Source organism: Neophocaena asiaeorientalis, unplaced genomic scaffold (assembly GCF_003031525.2).
Source record: "Neophocaena asiaeorientalis asiaeorientalis breed wild unplaced genomic scaffold, Neophocaena_asiaeorientalis_V1.1 scaffold59, whole genome shotgun sequence".
Taxonomy (NCBI): Eukaryota; Metazoa; Chordata; class Mammalia; order Artiodactyla; family Phocoenidae; genus Neophocaena; species Neophocaena asiaeorientalis.
This window is the reverse complement of record NW_020174268.1, coordinates 8,775,453-8,795,529: the sequence shown is the minus strand read 5'-3', so window position 1 is coordinate 8,795,529 and position 20,077 is coordinate 8,775,453. Positions and strand designations below refer to the sequence as shown.

At 39.8% G+C, this 20,077-nt stretch overlaps 1 protein-coding gene across 1 annotated transcript in view; it reads right to left on the bottom strand.

Moving 5' to 3' along the window:
• Window positions 1-217: 217 nt before the first annotated feature.
• The window catches only part of VPS36 (vacuolar protein sorting 36 homolog), a 34,091-nt gene continuing 14,231 nt past the window's right edge, over window positions 218-20,077 (bottom strand). The window contains exons 4-14 of the mRNA XM_024755420.1: window positions 19,432-19,546; window positions 18,271-18,360; window positions 17,455-17,541; window positions 10,071-10,103; window positions 9,872-9,949; window positions 9,097-9,231; window positions 7,075-7,140; window positions 5,352-5,416; window positions 4,721-4,805; window positions 3,695-3,771; window positions 218-3,606 (exon numbers count right to left, since the gene is read on the bottom strand). Of these exons, the coding sequence (XP_024611188.1) occupies window positions 3,513-3,606; window positions 3,695-3,771; window positions 4,721-4,805; window positions 5,352-5,416; window positions 7,075-7,140; window positions 9,097-9,231; window positions 9,872-9,949; window positions 10,071-10,103; window positions 17,455-17,541; window positions 18,271-18,360; window positions 19,432-19,546 (925 nt within the window). The 3' untranslated portion in view covers window positions 218-3,512. The remainder of the gene's footprint in view (window positions 3,607-3,694; window positions 3,772-4,720; window positions 4,806-5,351; window positions 5,417-7,074; window positions 7,141-9,096; window positions 9,232-9,871; window positions 9,950-10,070; window positions 10,104-17,454; window positions 17,542-18,270; window positions 18,361-19,431; window positions 19,547-20,077) is intronic.

Sequence of the window (20,077 nt, the reverse complement as noted above, 5' to 3'; positions counted from 1 at the left end):
ACACTTCGTCTCATCATCAGCTAAGGTCGCTATGTGTCTATTTCCCAACGAGGCCATCCTCTTAAAGGCAGGGGCCGCATCTTATTCACTTCTGTATCCCCCAGTGGCCCTGTTCCTCACACAAAGTCGACAGGTATTCAAAAACGTTTCTTTGTATTGAATTGAATGGGAGATAAAGTGGGGTAAAGTGAAGCCAAATGATAAATAGGCATACACGTTGGAGGTCATTCATTCGGTAGACATTTATTGAATGCTTACTGTGTGCCAGGCCTCGCTCTAGGCTCTGAGGACACATCCATGAACAAAACAGATAAAAATCTCTGCCCCTGTGGAGCTTACACTTACGATCTATCATAAGGGATGGGATTAGCAATACATTTACATAAATTCAACCATACCTATCAGCAAAGTGAAAAAAAGAAACATTTAAATAGTTTTAATTATTGGTACTACAAAAGTCTACTGTTGATATGTAGTTTTTTATTATATATTTACTTACTATATTCATAAAATATTCATACCCATGTATCACCCTACAGGCATTCGAATTGTAAGATTATAGAGAGATTTTCAAGGATCATTTTGAGCATGCTCGATTCCATCCATAGCACAGCCCTGAAAACCCACCCACCTTCTGAGCTGTGACTCTGTCGTACCACAATGGAAACTCGGAGACTCTTGGGCAAAGGAGAACCATTTTAAGTATTTGAGCATGAGAATGATGGCATGACAAATGCTGGTCGGTTTAGTCTGGTAACAGGGAAGAAGAGACAGTACACTCACACAAATACACACAGTCAGTCGACAGCGGAATTCACGTCACGAATTAAAAGTAAAACGTTTGTGAGCCATTTCCCATTCTTTTAAAACGACTAAAATAGGAGGAGCTTGAGGTCATAAATGTTTATAATGAACTCTTGATTATAAAATCTAAAAGAAAAAAATCTTAACACATGGGCTTATTCTGACTAAAGGGTTATCATTTTCATATATTTTCCAAAGAGTATTTAAAAAGAACACCAAGTTTAGAAAAACTCATTTTTAAATTTTGCGATAATTGCAAAATGACTGGTATATATTAATACCAATCATTTAACCCTGAAAACATTCTTCACTTGTACAGTGTAAAAAAATTTTTGACAGTCTGTGGCTAGAAATATTCTATTACCATAAAGCTACAAACAGATTTATGCTCCTAAGAGCAAAGTTAGAAAAGCAAAAATAACATTATAATAGTGATAAGCACCAAGACAGAACTTTTTTGCACTTAGGGCCTGATTGGTTGTATTTAAACATAACCTCTACCAACAAAGGACCAAAATGACACCTTATTTGGCAAAAACAAGGAAAAAAAGAAAAAAGGATAAAAATATACATACAGAGGTCTGGAAACTGAAGAATGCCCACTTTAAAACAATAAAATCGTCCATACCTGTTTTTTAACTAATGTGGCATTTGCAAAATATATCCATGCCACTTTTCTTCCTCTTTAGTTCACTTTGTACAATTCAGACTGCTCCATTTTCGTTCATGTGTTATCACACTAGTGTAAATAAATATTCTGAGTTATAGGAGTTTTTGCTGTAATGAACCCAGACCATTGGAGCCAGACCCAGTAGCTCAAACAATCTTAGTTGCAGCTCATTCCAACTAGTGAAACACATTATTTATCTGTGTAGTTTTAAAAAGCCTTAGACAGATGAGATACCGTGTGTATGAGATATCGTGTGTGTGTGTGTGTGTGTGTGTGTGTGTGTGTGTGTGTGTGTATGCATACAAGTTTGCCAGGGCAGTGTGAGAGTGAGTGCCTCCCAGAGAGAAGAGTGATATACAAACAACCGTAACAATGGCCCGAAAGGCTTAGGTAGCCAGACACTGAATTTCCCCCCAAACAAACCTGAGGCTGAGCGATGGGGGAATTAAGGGATCTGTCAACACAACGTGGAATCAGTGACAGGTTCGGAAAACAAAGACTAAGGCGGGATGCCTCGGCCACAACATTCCCATGACACCGGAGGATGCAGAGCAGTGACAGGGATCAGGGACTGACTCTGGCTGCACTGGGAGGGATTCCCTGGGTTCGCAGCTGAGGATCCCTGGACCTTCCCCAAAGGGCATTTGCAGAGGCCCCAGCACTGGCCTTCCACCTCTCTCAGCGAGGACATCTCAGGGGTCCCAGGGTCTGAGCTTGGGTATCCCCACCTCCCGGTCTTAAAGGTTCTCTCAATACAGATACTATCCCTTCTAGATGCTTGGCCAAAACCCATCACTACCTTCCACTGCCAATTCAGTCTTAGAAAGGGGTTCTCCTTCTGTCCCTTTGGGGTCCCTGAGTTTGAGGTAATGCCAACATACCGTATGCTACGTAGCAGTAACAAAGTCAGGCAGTCCACTGGAAAACTCAAGCAATCTAGATTCAATATATTAGCCGGTTTTTGTTATCTCAGTAATACTTTTTAGTGAGACAGTTTCTCCACACAACTTAGAATGTGTGGGGTAAAGGAAAAAAATATTGCTAGAATATGATAGAAAGATTTTAAAAGTTCAGCATTGAAACTCCTTCTTTAGGGAAGGAAAAGGAGACATATTATGTTCCCACTCTCTATTTTCCATCCTTGGCTTTGAGGTACAAGAGCACCAAGGTTCCTGTAAAGCGAGTTAAAGGTCCTGCCAGTCCCTCTACCCACACAACAATCCTAGGGAAATCGTGAACCGTCTACTTTCCAAATCTGTAACCATATCTCTAGGCATGTCTATACAGCTCGTTCATTCACTTTCAAAATCTACAGCATTTTTGAAACAAAATGACATAGTTGCATTCTTTAAATGCCAGCCATGAAATCATCACTTAAAAAAAAGGAAACTCGTCAGATTATGTATACGTAAGTCAAATAAAATTCTCTCTTTTTTTTAAGGTGCTTTATTTGGTCTGCTGAAGACATGCCTATGGCTGCTTCTAAAAGCCCTTAGGAAGAGCCTCAGACGATATCCTGCAGTTGGATATTCTGCTCCAATGTCATCAGGTTCTTAAACTACACTGTAGGTATAAACTGTTTCATGAAAACCCCCCAAAATGTGCACGCCAAATGCAGAGAAAAACCTCATTTATAATCAGGTGAATTTTCGTCACACCAAAATAATGATCTGACCTGTCCAGACATGCAACTTCTCTCTTTCTTCCCCCATGAACTAAATTCTCTTCTTTCAAAAATGGTCACATTTGAAGATCAAGTTAAAATCCACCATGTTTCAAGTTAAACTCGGAGGGTTTCTATACAACTGTAGCATGATTTCGAATTCATATTGGCATTCATCTTTCTATATTTTCCTATATTTATCCTAAAGAAACTTCCTGGATCATAATATTTAGGGAGAAATTAAAAGGCTTTTATATTATACTGTGAAGTTCCAGTAAATTCTCGGTTTATCAGGGTTTACCCTTAGCTCCATGTCATACAACCTCATACATGATGCAAGTATCCCGGGAACAAGTTATTTCAAATACAAAACTCTTAGCTCTGTGTCATAAATAAATTTGGGTAAAACCGCAAGCCTTCCACTGAGTCATCTCGGCAAAGATGGCCCATCTTCTCGGCAAGAAGCAACCTAGGAGTCAAGGGATAAAAACACCATCATCCACCCATTCAGAAACACAAATGATTAGTTGTAAGTGACGAGCAAAGCCCTTGCTTACCTTTCTTTAGCCAGGAGGACAGACATTCCCACAAGCTTAGCAAACTCTTCTGATGTTAGAGATCCCTTTTCTGAAACCTAACAGAAACACACAGCAGGAAAAAATGTGATCATTTAGGCCACCTAGGTACTAACCTGGGGGTACTATCTACCAGTATACTTGGGAAATAATTTACTGAATTTTCTACTAAACTCCAAAGACTGTTCACTCTAGAACTAAATCTTCTTCACTAATGCTTAAGTCTACAAAAGTTGAAGAACCCAGAACAAACACGGTGAAGGCTAAAACATCATGAAACCCTATATAATATAAAAAAGGCAATATACTAATGCCTAAAAAGAACTATTCCACAGTCTGAAAAGGAACATATAATAAACTCTAACTGAGTGCATAGTACATGCGCCACTGAAGGACTGTTATACATAGGATTCGTTTTAAATATGTGATAGAAGTATCTATAGCCTTGGGACTTTCATCGAGTTTAAAATAAGAAGTATAATAACTGCGAGTTATTCAAATTATACAGGCTCACCACAGAAGCTATGAGGCGATAATATTTCAAGGATCCTAACGAGTAACAGCAGTTTGCCCAGTAAAACCCATCTAAACTACACTTGCTTTCCGTGTATTTTGAAGCAATTCTTTCACAAAACAATTTGTAGGGTAATGCAGCTTATGTGGGTAATACTGAAAGAAAAACTTCAATCATGGGTAACACTGATTTACAAAGTCAAAACATATTTTCAAGACTGAGTTTCAAACAGAAAGAGAGCAAGCACCTCACTCATTCTAACTCCCCTTACTCACTAGATGTTATGAGTGTTGGCAAGTTTCAAGGAGCTTTCAAAGTATAAATGTGATGAATAGTTATTCGTTGTTAATGAGAAACCATTTTCAATTGGGTCTGTGAATATTACTTGTCAGTAAAGTTGAATTTAAAAGGAAATCCTGTTTCTCAAGTTGCTAAGCATTGGGGTCTTCTGTGGCAAGGTCTAACAACGGAGGGAGGAAACCGGGTCCCCATACCGTCTCCAAGGCTGAGGCCACTGTTTCCTCCTCCTTGTGGGACTGAAGTTCAATTACCATGACGCCGCTGTCAAACACACGGAGCCTAAAAATCACAGACGGGAGGACAAAGCCGTGAATATCTGGGATCTCGGGCCCCTGAGGAAGTGCAAATATTTTTTACTTTCATTTATGCCAGGACTGAGGGCAATATTAACACAAAAGAACATTTCAAATACAATGACCACGGGTAACTAAGGCCTAATTAAAAAGCTCATGAATAAACAGTTAATGAAGTTCTGAACTATAATCTACATGCTAAATAAACTATGCCTGTCTACTTTTTGTTAAGGGCAGAGGGACTGGTCACTGTGACCGCACGGGAGGAGCCCACGTTCTCACCTCCTGCCCCAGCGGCAAGAGGCCAACTACCAGCCCCTGAGGCCCCGCACAGCCCTGATAAGGATGGAAGCCGGGTTGACAGAGGTGTCCGTGGTGCCGGGTGAATTCTGCCCACATGTGATATAAACTTCAAGAGGGGCAATATATATGCTGGTTCACCACGCAGGATGGCAGACCTGCAGGGCTGTCCTGTCTACTCAGGGTGGAATCATGCCTATAGCTGGCAAACTTCCTGCAGAGGTTCTTTTACCTGAGAGGTAATTTCAGCTCTTCCAGCATCTTGCACGCATTCACTAAATCTTCTGGTGAGAGCAACTGGTGGGGAAAAAAAATCCAGTTTACACTGCAAATTAAGAGTGATGCTATATAATTATAACGACCACTAAAACAGAAGAGGATAGTGTAAAATTATCACGTAGCAAGGATTTTAGGTGGCTTAGTCACTACAAGGCAAATAGGATTAACAAAGAAGCAAAAGACTTCTTTTCATTAAAGCAGTACTATCCGTAGAAATATAATACAAGTCATGTACGTAATTTAAAATCTTCTAGTAGCCACATTAAAAGAAAATAAACAGGCGAAATTCATTTTAATACATATATTTTATTCAACCTAATAGATGCAAAAGTTCACCATATAATTGATATAAAAAATCATTAATGAGCTAATTAACACTTCTTTATTCTGTACTAAGTCTTCTAAATCCCGTGTGTAATTTATGCTTACAGCACATCTCAATTTGGACTAACCACATTTCAAGTTCACAGTCATCACATGTAGCTAGGTAGAGGCTACCCTTCCAGACCACGTGGGCTTGAAGAATCGGTCCTGCGTGGTGGTGACCAGCACAGGTGTCAGTCACACAGAATGGTTCTGGAGCCAGCCCAGCCTGGGTCCCAGTCGCTGTTTAAAACACTGTCTCCAAGTGCAGCTGTGGTCAAGTTACTTAATCTTTCTAAGCCTTAATGTCCTCATCCCCTAATCATCCCCTAAATGGGGACAGTAAAAGTAGCTACCTCACTGAGTTACTGGGAGGATAAATGGATAACACGTGCAGAGTGATGGTAAGTATCCACTGGTGGCGGTTATGATGACTGTTCAAATAAAAATGCAGAACAGAGGCTTAACCCGTGAGACCGGGGTGAGCGCTGGAGAGATGTGTGTGAGTTGTCTGCGTGGAGGTGACTGCTGACACCACAAAACTGTGTTCTACTTCAAGGGCACAGAGAGTGCACAGTCAGACCCTTGGAGGCCAAAGACAGCTAGCTGGGTGTTGAACAGGCAGTGAGAGCTGAAGTATAGCCACTGCTGATTCTGAGCCAAAGAGGCAGGGCGGCTTTCTTTCTGTATCACCTACAGGCAACCTGAGTCCAACCAGGTTCACTCAAAACAGTTAACTATCACAGAGAAAGGGCATCAGGCACAATCTTGTTCATCGCAATACAAACACAGACTCTCAGAGCTTTAAGGTATCATTCGGTCCAAACCCTATTTTATTTTATTTTTGTTTATTTATTTATTTTTTTGCGGTACGCGGGTCCCTGACCACTGCAGCCCCTCCCGCTGCGGAGCACAGGCTCCAGACGCGCAATCCCAGCGGCCACAGCCCACGGGCCCAGCCACTCCGCGGCACGCGGGATCCTCCCGGACCGGGGCACGAACCCGCGCCCCCCACATTGGCAGGCGGACCCCCAACCACTGCGCCACCAGGGAAGCCGCAAACCCTATTTTAAAGGTAAAAAAACCCCTGAGCTCCAGAGAGGTTAAGGAAGCTACTCAAGGGCATTCAGCAAAACCAGGAACAGAATTTATCTCCTAGATCCCAGGGCAGTACTCTTTTCACTGCGCCACACTGCTTCTCAAAATAGTTTTGATATTCACAACCCTTCCTCAAATTGTATTCACTGTAGGGGAATTTGTATTGTAACGAGTCTATATTTAGCTAAAAGAATATCTAAATATTTTATTCTTACTTCCATTCCTCGAGCTCGGTTTACTAAACAGTACACCTCCGTGAGTGACATTATTCCCCCTCGTTCCTGTTAAAATATAAAATAAAAAGCATTATAATTAGGACCAGTTAGCATTTCTTAACAGAAATCATAATCAGAGTGAAATCAGAAATCATAAAATCTCTTAAGAAGCTTTTGAAAACTATATTTACACACAGGGAACCAATTCAGATACCACGAGGCACTTCAAATTCCATATTTGGACTTTACTGTCATTATTACTTTTAACATTTTAACATTTACTTAAATGAAAAGAGGGGTTGTACACCATGTTTCAGTGTATTTATTTATTTTTATAAAGTTATTTATTTATCTTTTTTTTTTTGCGGAACGCGGGCCTCTCACTGTTGTGGCCTCTCCCGTTGCGGAGCACAGGCTCCGGACGCGCAGGCTCAGCGGCCATGGCTCACGGGCCCAGCCGCTCTGCGGCATGTGGGATCTTCCCGGACCGGGGCACGAACCCGTGTCCCCTGCATCAGCAGGCAGACTCTCAACCACTGCGCCACCAGGGAAGCCCTATTTATCTTTTTTTTTTTCTTTTTGCCTGCATTGGGTCTTCGTTTCTGCACACAGGCTTTCTCTAGTGAGAAAGTGTCTAGTGAGAAGTATCTAGTGAAAGTGTCTAGTGTAGAAAGTGTCTTCTCTAGTGAGAAGGTGTTCGGGCTTCTCATTGCCGTGGCTTCTCTTGTGGAGCACGGGCTCTAGGAGCACAGGCGTCAGTAGTTGTGGCACGTGGGCTCAGTAGTTGTGGCTCATGGGCTTAGCTGCTCCATGGCATGTGGGATCTTCCCAGACCAGGGCTCCAACCTGTGTCCCCTGCATTAGCAGGTGGATTCTTAACCACTGCACCACCAGGGAAGTCCCTTCAAAAAGTGTATCTAAATGCTTTAAGTTATTCCATCTAATAACTGAAGAAATTATAGAATTAAATAATAATATCACCATTATTATCAACCCCTAATGAAGTAACAGATCTAGATAATGATTGTCAGTGGCTGTTAACATCACAAAAAAAAGACAATCAGATATTATGTACCTCCTGATGGAAAAGCTCAACACCCTCTATAAGATATTCTTGTCAGAAAAAAAAAAAAGAAAGAACTTCTAGATATAACTACCAGTTTACAGGGACTACACAGGACAGGGAGGCATGGTGACTTACAAATTAGCAAAATCCATACTCTGAGACACTCTATAAGACAAACTACTAGTTTCTTCAGTAAATAAAAATTTACTGTAATGGGAGATTTATTACATGGGAGAAGGGAAAACCCATAGAATTTAAAAAAACAAAAACACTTGAGAGAGAAATCAAACATTTGCAATGTATCCTGGTTTGAACAAATCAACTATAAGAGAAAATGTGAACACTAGCTAGGTATCTGATAATATTAAAAAATTATTTTCTAACTTTTACATGTGAAAGGGGATTATAATTACATTTAAAGGTGTCTTTATCACTATAATTACATACTGAAATGTTTACAGATAAAGTGATGTGATGTCTGGGATTTCCTTTAAAACAACTTTAAGTGGAGGCTGGCTTACAGAAGAAGCTGGATGATGGGCACATAGGGATTCATTACACTATTCTATTTTGTCATATGTTTGAAATATTTCTTAATACAAATGTTTTAATAAAGCTTTGATTGCCTGAATAATGACTAGAAGATGAAACTGTATTATGAAATTATTAATAGTACACAATATATGAAAATATATACAGATTATATATTTCCTTTTGAAAACAAGAGATAAGAAATAATTACATCAAATAGATTTAGATATCTGAAATGGAAATTAAAAACAATTTAGAAAATTACTGACAAAGAATCAATGAACTAGTTTAATATTACCAAAAGGAAAAATAACATGTTGGTTGAATAGTAACCATATCGTGAACGGAGTTATGCTCTTAAGATTTCTGATGGCACAGAAATAATTGAACACAATTTAAAGAGACCGTTTAGGTTTTGTTTTTACCTCCAAAGGTGCCTGCAATATTCCAGCCAGCTGTTTGGCCAGCTGCATGTGGTACTGTGTGCCCGAGCCGTACGTCTCCCTGGTAACCGGGTTAGCTATTCCCATGCTCAGCAAATAGGATTTAAACCTGATGGTCTATAATGAGAGGAGAAAATGCACAAAAAGACTATGCAGAATAAGTCTCTCCACCCAACGTATAAAATCCTTCCATCAGACATTCAGTTCTACTCCATTATTTCTATATCTACCTGTCTCTTCTACTGTGTTTCTATGCTGTGAACTATGTAAGAGTGGATTTCTAGTACTTCCCTGCATAAATCTACGTATTATTCTTCCTTCTCCTGTCTTAGTATCTTATACTCCATTTTCCCCCCAATTTTGGTGGCAGAGGAGACTTAGATGACAACTATGCTCTGTTTAATGCCAACCAAGGGATACAACCAAAAACTTCGAAAGGAAAATGGCTGTGACCAGACTGTAAACAAATTTAATAAAACATATCAAAATTATGGACATGTCTAAAACAATCACTTCTTACACATTTCAATACCTCTGTTTTCTACACTCCAGGAAAAGGTACTGAAATATCCTTTAATCCTGCTAGAACTAACAAAGTTTTTATGGTTGATTTTTAATTTAGTACTTTCATATATCTTCAAGTCCTAAAAGAAATCAAACACTACATTAAGAAAGCAAGCTGGTAAACCACCAAAACGTCCATGCATTATTTGTGAAATCTAGTTTCTAATGCCTTAAAAAAACAATCTATTTTTACCTCATCTTCTGTGATGTCACCTTGCTTGTCTTTAATCTTATTAGCAATGGATTTTGATAACTCCACCATTTCCTTAGCCTGTCAAGAGAACAGTAAAAGATTGAAAAGAAGTAATGTCCCCAAAGTGTCTGCTAACAAAATGTATTTTCAAAAGTGTATCATAATTGGTATGAATTTAATAGATATAAATGACATATACCTTGACCATTAGCTTGCTGAGATCTTCGAAGGCCTAAAATGAGAAATGAGCTTTTATTGGAATCTGTCTAAAGAATTTAGATGTTTTAAAGCAATGAAGCACTCTATCTTCTCCCCTATGAAAAAAATGTATGAAATTTTCTTACAAATATCCATTTATTTATATGAATATTTATACAAGTGCTAAATCTACCTTATTTTGGGAATAAACCATCAAATTTCCAAAACAACCTGCAAAAAACAATTTTTCAGATTTTCAAAGAGGAAACAGTTATTGATTAAACAAATAAAAGATGACATAAGTAATAGTTCAGAAGATATTATTTACTGTTCTTTGACACAAGTAAGAAAATTTGTCACTGGTTTTTCCCAAAACCATTTCTAGACAGGAGCTCAAGAATCAAAGGTGTTGTAAAGCTTTCCTGGCTGAAAATGGTAACATGCAGCTGCAGGAATACTTCTTTGGGCCCAACCCTTTTGGCTTTAATAGCAGGTGTGATTTAACTGAAACCATAAACCTCAGCCTCTGAATATTACATAGATTATACTCGTAGCCTTGACTAGAGTGGCTATCACAAAAGAAAAACATGCCACCAAAACATATCTAAATAAAACCCATCAATTGTTCAATTTACTACAATGAATATCCACTTCAAAGGCCTCTTCAAACTTAGACATATTTATAATTCACGTATTTCAAATTACCAAAAGTATACTTCCAGTGCAGAATATCACCTGATATCCACAGATGTTATTTTTAAAAACCAATTAAGCAGCTTATCATTAATTGAAAACTCAATCCATACAGAACAGTGGTTAACAGGTTCTGACGGGCTGGTGCCCATCTTAATTCCACGCAGGAAAGTATCCCCCCCCCATCTGCAAAAGGATTTTGCTAAAAGAATAGAGTGTTGTGTACAATTCTTATGGCCGACTCACTGGGCTACTACCGAAAACAAAGGGGAACACACCTAACAGGAATTTCCTTAGATAAACAAAAGACTTAAACACTGGATTCTTATCAGCAACAGCCAGCAGATGCAGGAAACCTTTTGTGGGAAACTCTGGGCACCAGCTCTGAAACTAAGGCAATTCTAACATTCAAATGGAGGGCAAATCACACACCAACCTCATTTTCAAAACTAAAACGCAGACACTTTACATGCTTAGATTTTTACTTTGCATGTACAAACTGTTACTAGATTTCTTCTACCTACGTGTAAAGAAAACTAGTAAGGCAACACTTTTAAATTTTATATGGCAAATCACTTTATTTACTATATTATATTTTCATAGAAGAAGTTTGCTAAAAATAATAGTCTACATAGAATACATATATTAGCCCTTACTGCTTATAGCCCATAAACAATAAATACAAATATTTTAGTACCTTGGAAGAAGTACCTATAAAACATTTTAAGTAATTATAAAACACAAACAAAAGCTTCCTCACTTCTATTTCTATTATTATTCTAAAATTTGGTATTAGCCAACTATCCAAAAAATGGGTGGAGAAACTACCCACAGGGCTTCCCTGGTGGTGCAGTGGTTTAGAGTCCGCCTGCCGATGCAGGGGACACGGGTTCGTGCCCCGGTCCGGGAAGATCCCACATGCCGTGGAGCGGCCAGGCCCGTAAGGCATGGCCGCTGAGCCTGCACTTCCGGAGGCTGTGCTCCGCAACGGGAGAGGCAACAGTGAGAGACCCGCATACCGAAAAAAAAAAAAAAAGCTACCCACAAAAAAATTAAAGCAATATATGTACAAATGCAAAACAGACGCATGTGCCCATCCTATTATTTTATCTGCCAGTTTATAGAACCTTCTATCCCTCTACCTCATTCATAGTCAAATTTCCACTCCACATTTGAAAGAAAACGGCATCTGCTTTAAAACCATGGGATACTCTCCTAAGCCAATTTATAGCATTTTTTTCTTACTGACTTTCAGTCATTACTTTGGTGATTAGCTTCGGTAACTGTTATTACATTCTTGAATTTTCTGTTTCAATATTCTTCATTCTGTACTTTGCATATTCCGTTCCCTCTATCTGGATCCTCTTATCCCTACTGGTCATCTGCTAGTGCCTGCTCAACTTTCAGGCCCTGACCTCCGTTACTTCTGCTCACAAGCCCTCCCTGACCCCATCAGAAGTCAGGGGCCATGCTTTGTGTTCCTGTTGCAGCCACTATTTTCTCCTAACGTGGCATTTCTCACCGTGTAGAGAGCGCCTACTTGCCTGTCTGTCTGGCACACTACAACAAATCCAAAACATCTGATGCAGGGCTCACACAGAGAGCAAGGACCATCTGCTGAATAAATCAATGACCTGCACGAGAGCCCAATGCTTGTGTACACTCCTTTGACCTATGCAACTCCATGAAAATTACACTGAAACAGAATAACATTTCATAAGTTAAGAAAAACGTTATTTTGAACACCAAGTTAGTATGGCAACATTCAGAAAAAGAAACACTAATAATGCAAAATTAGCTCACTGCTCCATGCCATCTCCAAAAGTGTCACACAGAAGGATGACTACAAAAGTCACTGAAAGAGGACAGTGCCTTCTGGGTGGCAGTGAGCGGCCGTGACGTAGCAGACCACACTCATCTGCTAATCAGGAAACCTGAGTTCTCATAACCCCGGCTCCATATCTAGTCACGAGCCCTGAGATGATTCCTTTTCTGCATAGTTAGAACCCCTCTACGCTAAGATGCTGGAATTCTACAGGAATAGAGGATTCTGGGAAGGTGGTGGCTATGGCAGCACAGGTTTTAAATCTCTCCAAATCCCGACATAAAAATGGGGCAACTAGATCTCAAGACCAAAACCCCACGGGCCGCATATACTAAAAAACTAAGTGACAAGACAGCCACAAAAACCCCAAGGTACAAGCAAGTGGGGACAAACCAGCAAGGGCCACAAGACCTGCATGATATCAGCACTGAGGCAGGAAAAAGAAAAGGGAGGCAACAGGGCAACTGACAGGTCTGAGAAGAAGAGCCCCTGAAAGAACCCACAGGAGTCCCTTGAAGGCAGACGGGCCAACTTGAGGACAGTAACTAAAACAGGTAGGGCTTTGCCCACTTCAACAGGAAGTGGGTACAAGGGGTCCTCAGGAAGGGCCTGTAAACAGCCCTTGAAAGTGAACCTCCTGGCTTCCCTTCCAGGACAGGAGCCAACGCTGGGGAGAAGCTACTGAGATAGGAATCGGCAACTGAGCAAGGTAGAGATAACAGAGGAAGGGGACAAGGTCCAGCTGAAAACAGGGGATGGGGACGGGGTCAGGAAATCACAGACAGCAAGCCACCTCCCTTTTTCACGCTGCATGCGCAGAGCAGAAGAGTGAGCTTGTGGAATGAGAAGAGCCGCCCTGAACTAGGCCTTCCTCTGGAACTTCAAGAAAACCAATTTCACACGAATATTAGCAAGACCAATTATCAAGGTCAAATCCCACACAAAGTTATTACAAGAAAAAAGAAAATCAAGAGCAGAATAACATTATAGATAATGAAAGCACACCAGAAGGACATGTTCATAGATCACATCAAAAGTTTACCTTTTATTTCAAAATGAGCTAATAGGTGTTAATGAGAGAAGCTGTGAAAGGGCAATATAAATCAGAAATGAGGTGACAGGACTCAGGAAAGAATTTTTTAAATCATTTCTGAAAGAAAGACTATACTAGACAAACACAAGAGGAATAAACACAACAGATAATATCTTAAGAGAGACAACAGATGAAGAAGGAAATTTTTCTAAAATAAAAAAGAAACGAAGGAAAAGATAAAAAGGGTTTGAAAGAAAGTCACAAAGAGTGAAGACAGGCCGTAAAGCTGCAACATACAGCTAATAGGAGTCTCAGAAGAAAAAAAAAAAATCTAAGCAATTATTGAAATTTAGAGAAAAACTCCCCTGAAATTAAAAGAAAACATGTCTGAAACCAAATACTGAAAGCATACTGCGTACCCGAGAATAACAATCCAGAATGACTAACACATAGACAGTCTAGAAAAATTATTTTACAAAGCTTTATTTAAAAAAAAACAAAATCCTTTGGGCATCTAAGAAAAACAGCAAGTGACTTTAGAGAAGGAAGAAAATTAGGTTGTCATCACTCTGGCAGCAACACTTCATGCCAGACAAAAAACTGAAAGTCACATATGGAAGGCACTCAGGAAAGAAAATGTGAGCCAGGGATTACAAATCCAGCCAAACTGACCTTCCTGTGTAAGGAATACCAAGATGCCAGAGCTCAGGGAATATTGTTCCCATGAGCACTTTCTGAAACATCTACTAGAGGATGAGCTCCGGACAGCCAAAATGAATAGAGGGAGGTGAACGTAAAGACTGGTGGTATCACACACAGTTACTTGTACAAATGAGACTATATGACAGCTAGAGGGGACGAGGGTACATGGTGGCTGAACGCTCAGATAGTGTAGATACAGCACACCTATGTTTTACATGTGGGAAGAAAGGGGAGAACATATACAAAAATATCCTTTTTAACTGTTTTAGTCATTATTCGCTAGGGTAGTCCCGAATTTGAATAAGAAGCATCAGTGTGACCTCGTGAGGCACCTTTATTAGAAAAAAAAAAAAAAAGTCCTAGCTCTTTCCACTGAAAAGTCCTAGAAATAAAGATCAACCCAAGAGGGATGCAAATTCCTAGCAGGCAGACTGTGGTCATGGAATACCATTTCCCACTAAAAGAAACCAGAGCTTCTCAGATAATGGTTGATTCCAGATCCGGAGCAGGAAATATACAAGATGGTCCTGGAACTTTGATAACACCAGGCAGTAAGGAAGCTCTCAGAGTCCACCAGGTCACATCCAAACCACTCAGGAGCCAACCTGAAGAGGCTCCCACTGGCCAAAGATGGGACAATTTGAGCTGTAACTAGGATAATAATTGCAACTGACTGAAATCATCAAATATGTTAAAATGTATGAATTCATAATAATACGTGAAAAAGCCTAATTAGTCACCTCGGGAGGATGATAAGGAACCAATTTATCATCCTGATAATAAAGGAAACGGCACATGTTCTGCATTCCTTATAGGAGCCGTATCACTGAGTAGCCAAACAGTAATGAACAGAAGCATCTCTTTAAAAAGTGTCCCCGGGCTTCCCTGGTGGCTCAGTGGTTGAAAGTCCGCCTGCCGATGCAGGGGATGCGGGTTCGTGTCCCGGTCTGGGAAGATCCCACATGCCGCGGAGCGGCTGGGCCCGTGAGCCATGGCCGCTGAGCCTGCACGTCCGGAGCCTGTGCTCTGCAATGGGAGAGGCCACAACAGTGAGAGGCCCGCGTACCACAAAAAAAAAAAAAAAAAAAAAAAAGAAAAAAAAAAAGTGTCCCAACAAATAAATGAAAAATAAATCACAGAGTACCACCATTTGCAACCACCAGTGACCCAAAGATCTATGCACTGAACATTGACAGCTGCTAACATGATAAAAAGAGACGTGATGAAGGAACACAGTGTCACCTCTAGTCTCAACAAAGGGCTCAAACACAAGTCTGAACAAGCCTCTGGATCCAGCTGATAATGTGCGGGAAATACAGAGGACCAAGGAACACACACAACTTTACCATAAACATGCCCTCAGCAAAACCTAGACCACAGCACTTAACAGGTCAAGTGCCCTTGGTCTCTCAACAAGAATCCATATTCAGTTAGTGGGCCCAGATATGGCTATCATGATGGTTAATTTTATGTGTCAACCTGACTAGGTGTCTGCTCAAGCGTCATTCTGAGTGGGTGTGTGAGGCTGTTTCCACATGAGGTTAGCATCCGAATCTGTAGGATGAGCTGAACGGTTACATTCAGATCGCCCTCCTGAAATGCCCTCTGGAGAGCCTAATGGAACAGAAAGTTCTCTGCCTGACTGACGAGCTAAGACATCAGTCTTACCCTGCCCTTGGACCAGGACTTAACACCACCAGGGCTCCTGGTTCTTAGGCCTTCACACTCCGGTTAGCAATTCTATCACCAGCTTTCCTGGGTCACCAGCTGGCAGCTTCCCACCATCACATGAGGCACTTCTGTATAATAAATCTCATTGTGTATATATAGGACAATATAGATACACAGATACCTGTATCTATATGTAGAGAGATAAAGATATCAGCATATCTATATCTATGTATCGATATCCACATATAGATATCCAAAAGATACCCACAGCTGTATCCAGAAGAATACATCCCCTATTTGTTCTGTTTCTCTGGAGAACCTTGACTAATACAGGTACTCAGTACCTATTTGCAGTTTAGACTTATTTGATTGAGATAAATCTTGGAAATTCTATGAGCAGCACTAATCAATGGAATTTTACTTACAAACTATTATAAGAACTAAAAAATTACTTTAGTTCATAAAATCATTTCATAAAAATCCAAGACCATTTCCATATAAACATGGGAAAACTGATATGTTTAGATGTATTAACTAACTGCCAAAATCTAATGTATAACTCATTTTCTTAACTAGAGTTCTTTCTTTTAAAAAATTAATTTTATTTATTTATTTATTTGGCTGTGCTGGGTCTTCGCTGCTGTGCGCGGGCTTTCTCTAGTTGCGGTGAGCGGGGGCCACTCTTCATCGCGGTGCGCAGGCCTCTCACTGTTGCGGCCTCTCCCGTTGCGGAGCACAGGCTCCAGATGCACAGGTTCAGTAGTTGTGGCTCACGGGCCCAGTTGCTCCATGGCATGTGGGATCTTCCCAGACCAGGGCTCGAACCCATGTCCCCTGCATTGGCAGGTGGACTCTCAACCACTGCACCACCAGGGAAGCCCCTTAACTAGAGTTGTTTCCCCTTCATTTGAATTTCCTCATATAGGATGAGGTTTCAGAAACACTGTAAAGTACAAGCTCAGGGGTGCTCTCCTAGGAGAAGTGATAAGCTGGTTTGAGCCATTCTTACTACCCCTGTGCCTGGTCCCCAAGTGGTCATCAGCATAAAACTGTGTAGTGTCCGGCCAGAGTCAAGGGCCACAGAACAGCATTTTCCCCTCAACTAAGTTAACCAAACATCCAAAATAATTATACATAGGACCTTGAGTTCATTAGGAGGACCCTCCAGTCAATCCCATCTAGACTTTAAAATTTACACACAATAATTCATGACGTTTTCTAACCTCACAGAAAACAAATTTGCATTTCTTTTTAATTCCTTTCTGGAAAAGATTTTTAAAACACATTTGGGCTAAATTATGCCAACCTGAAGTAGGCTCCTTAAATGGGATAAGAGACTGTGTGGCTCCAGGCAAACTAAATATATTCCAATACACAGAACAGAGTTACTCACAGCTGTATCCAAAAGAATAAGAAAGATGGCTGGAAAAGACAGCTGACCGGAACTTGTGTAAGAATTACCTCAGAAATGTTTTTGTCAGTTTCTTTTCTTTTCTCTTCCAGTTTCCTTTCAATACCTACAATTCCTACAGCCCTTATTCTTCCTGGCTGAAAAACAAAAGTAGAAAATAAAACGTCCAAAATAGGAAGGACACAATCTTTTGTAACCCACTATATTGTGTTTTCAGTGGTGGGAGAGGACCCACAAAGAACCCAAGAAAACAGCACACAGTTACATTCAGTTTCCTTTCAAAATATTTGTCGGTTTATTGCCATACATAATGACCTTCAAATCATTATACAGAAAAACTGAACATAACAAGAGATGGTATATTTTACTCTGTATTTTAGATATAAATTAAATTTCCTCTTCATTTTTGTTCTTTGGCAAGCTATTATATAGGTATCAGATATTCAATATGGTCTCAAATGTGCAAAAAATTATAGGTAAAATTCTGGTACTTGACAGTTATTATACAAGCTACTTTTATACATTTGAGTGTCTGTCCACGTTGGTGGTTAATTAGACTGACTTGGAAAATGTCACCCAGTGGTACTGTCTGTTCTCTCAGATGCCACACTAATTATAAAGAACAGAATGCAGAAGGGGAATCTAACTTCTGCCACCCTGAAATTACCCTGGTAAGTAGTCATGTATTATTACTAAGCGTCTACCATCTACAGAGCACTAAATTAAGTTCTGTGAAAATCAGTTTTTAAATCAGAATATCATTATTTTGTTTCTGGCAAGTTCTATAATCATAGAAGTCTTTTCCCTTAACGAAGATGCAAGTACAGAGCTGAAAATACTGAATTAGGAAACAGCTGAAAAAATACCTGGGATCCTCTATTTGCTTGCAACGACTGGGAAACTGGCATATTCTCCCATCTTCTCTGTGTCATTTCCTCTGACAAACGCCTGTAAAACTGTTATGCACCCACATACACTTTAAGTGAGTCAGTCAGGCTGTGACATCCTAGTACAAATCATTACTTAACATTTCTTTAGTTGGAAGTCTGTTTGGTCATTTGCAACAAGCCTAGAATTCTCAGAGACATCAAAGGAAATCAAAGGAAGTTCTTTCCTTGGGTCAACTTCAGAAAGCACAAAGGGGGAAAAAAAAGAAGGAACTGACCTTCTACATAAAGTGAACTATTCTCAACAAAGAGATGAGTGACAATGAAGTAAGTAGACTTACTTTAAACAATCCTGCATGTGTGGATTGTTTTCAATCTGTAGCGAAACAGACACAGTGCCAAGAAAAATACACAGCCGTTATCCATGAAGGAAGCTGAGAATAATTTGTCTAGTTAAAATGTGAGGCCAGATATTAGGGCCAAAACATACCTACGCTCATAAAAAAAAAAATCAGCTCTATTTTTCAGCTACAGTGGGAATGACTTCAGTTAGTCACTTAAATTTGCTCAGTGCCTGCTGTGCAAGGAACACTGGGTCAGGTGCTACAGAGAAAAAGAACATAATTTATGATCTCGATGGGGAGATAAACATACACTTATAAATGTCTAAAGAATACTTACATAGCAAGTTATTAATCAGAACATATAAACCATGATACTATGGAATAAGAACTTAAGCGATTAGATTTGTATGGAGTTAATAAAGATAGACTGCCTGATATAAGGCTGGTGAACTTTCAGATGCTGAGGCAGTTAAACATGTCACTGCATTATACTCTGTCCTTTTATCCAAACGATAACACTGAACACTTAACTAGTAGCCTACCTAGCGTGGTGACTTAGCCTGTTTCCAGCCTCCACTCTTTCCTGTGACTACATCCTCCTGCCTCCCGTTCCCACTGAAACCTAAACTTCGTATTCTCCACTGATAAGGCTTAAGATACCACAAAAATTTTATTGTAAAAATATGGTGAAAACTGGTATGCTGAACAATATTGCCTGCCATCCTATTAACAAACAACAACAAAAATACATACGAGTACACATTTCTAGTCTGATTGTATTCATAAAGAAACTTACCTCAATCTGGCCGTGTTCTTTGAAGGACAGCTTGATGTAGGAGTTCTTACTACTCTGGAATGGGCCAGGTTCTTTGTTAGAAGGAGCTGGGTGAAGGTGAACCACTATTTTGGCACTAAAGAAAGAGCAAATGTAATATATTTAATTGTTTTTTTAAAAATCACTAATTCTATTTTCATAACTTTTAATGTATTTCAGATCACTTAAAATTCGTGTAGAAACAAACAACATCCTGAAAGGAATCCTTTTAAGGTCTGTATCAATTCAGTATTAATGAACCTTTCAAAAATATCTCTACTTAAAATCTGTAAGCTGTGAACCAAAAAATTCAAATTACTAGCACCATAGACTAAATAAAAATGTGGTTTTAGGAAGTAAGTTCAAAATAAATTTGCAGAATTTGGGGTGGTTTATGATATTGATTTATGATTAGGTTTTCCATCTACAGAGTCATCCCCAAAGGCTACCAGGGGGCCTATAATTTCTGCCAAAGCATACAACCTTACTCATTTGAAAACAAAATGTGAAAACTTATCTGTGTAAAACTGGCCAGCTGACATTTTATTAAAACTGCATCCAAAACCAACATTCTACAGTGTCATTTTTGGAAAACGCCACTCAGTCAGCAGCATGATCTAGAGAGATA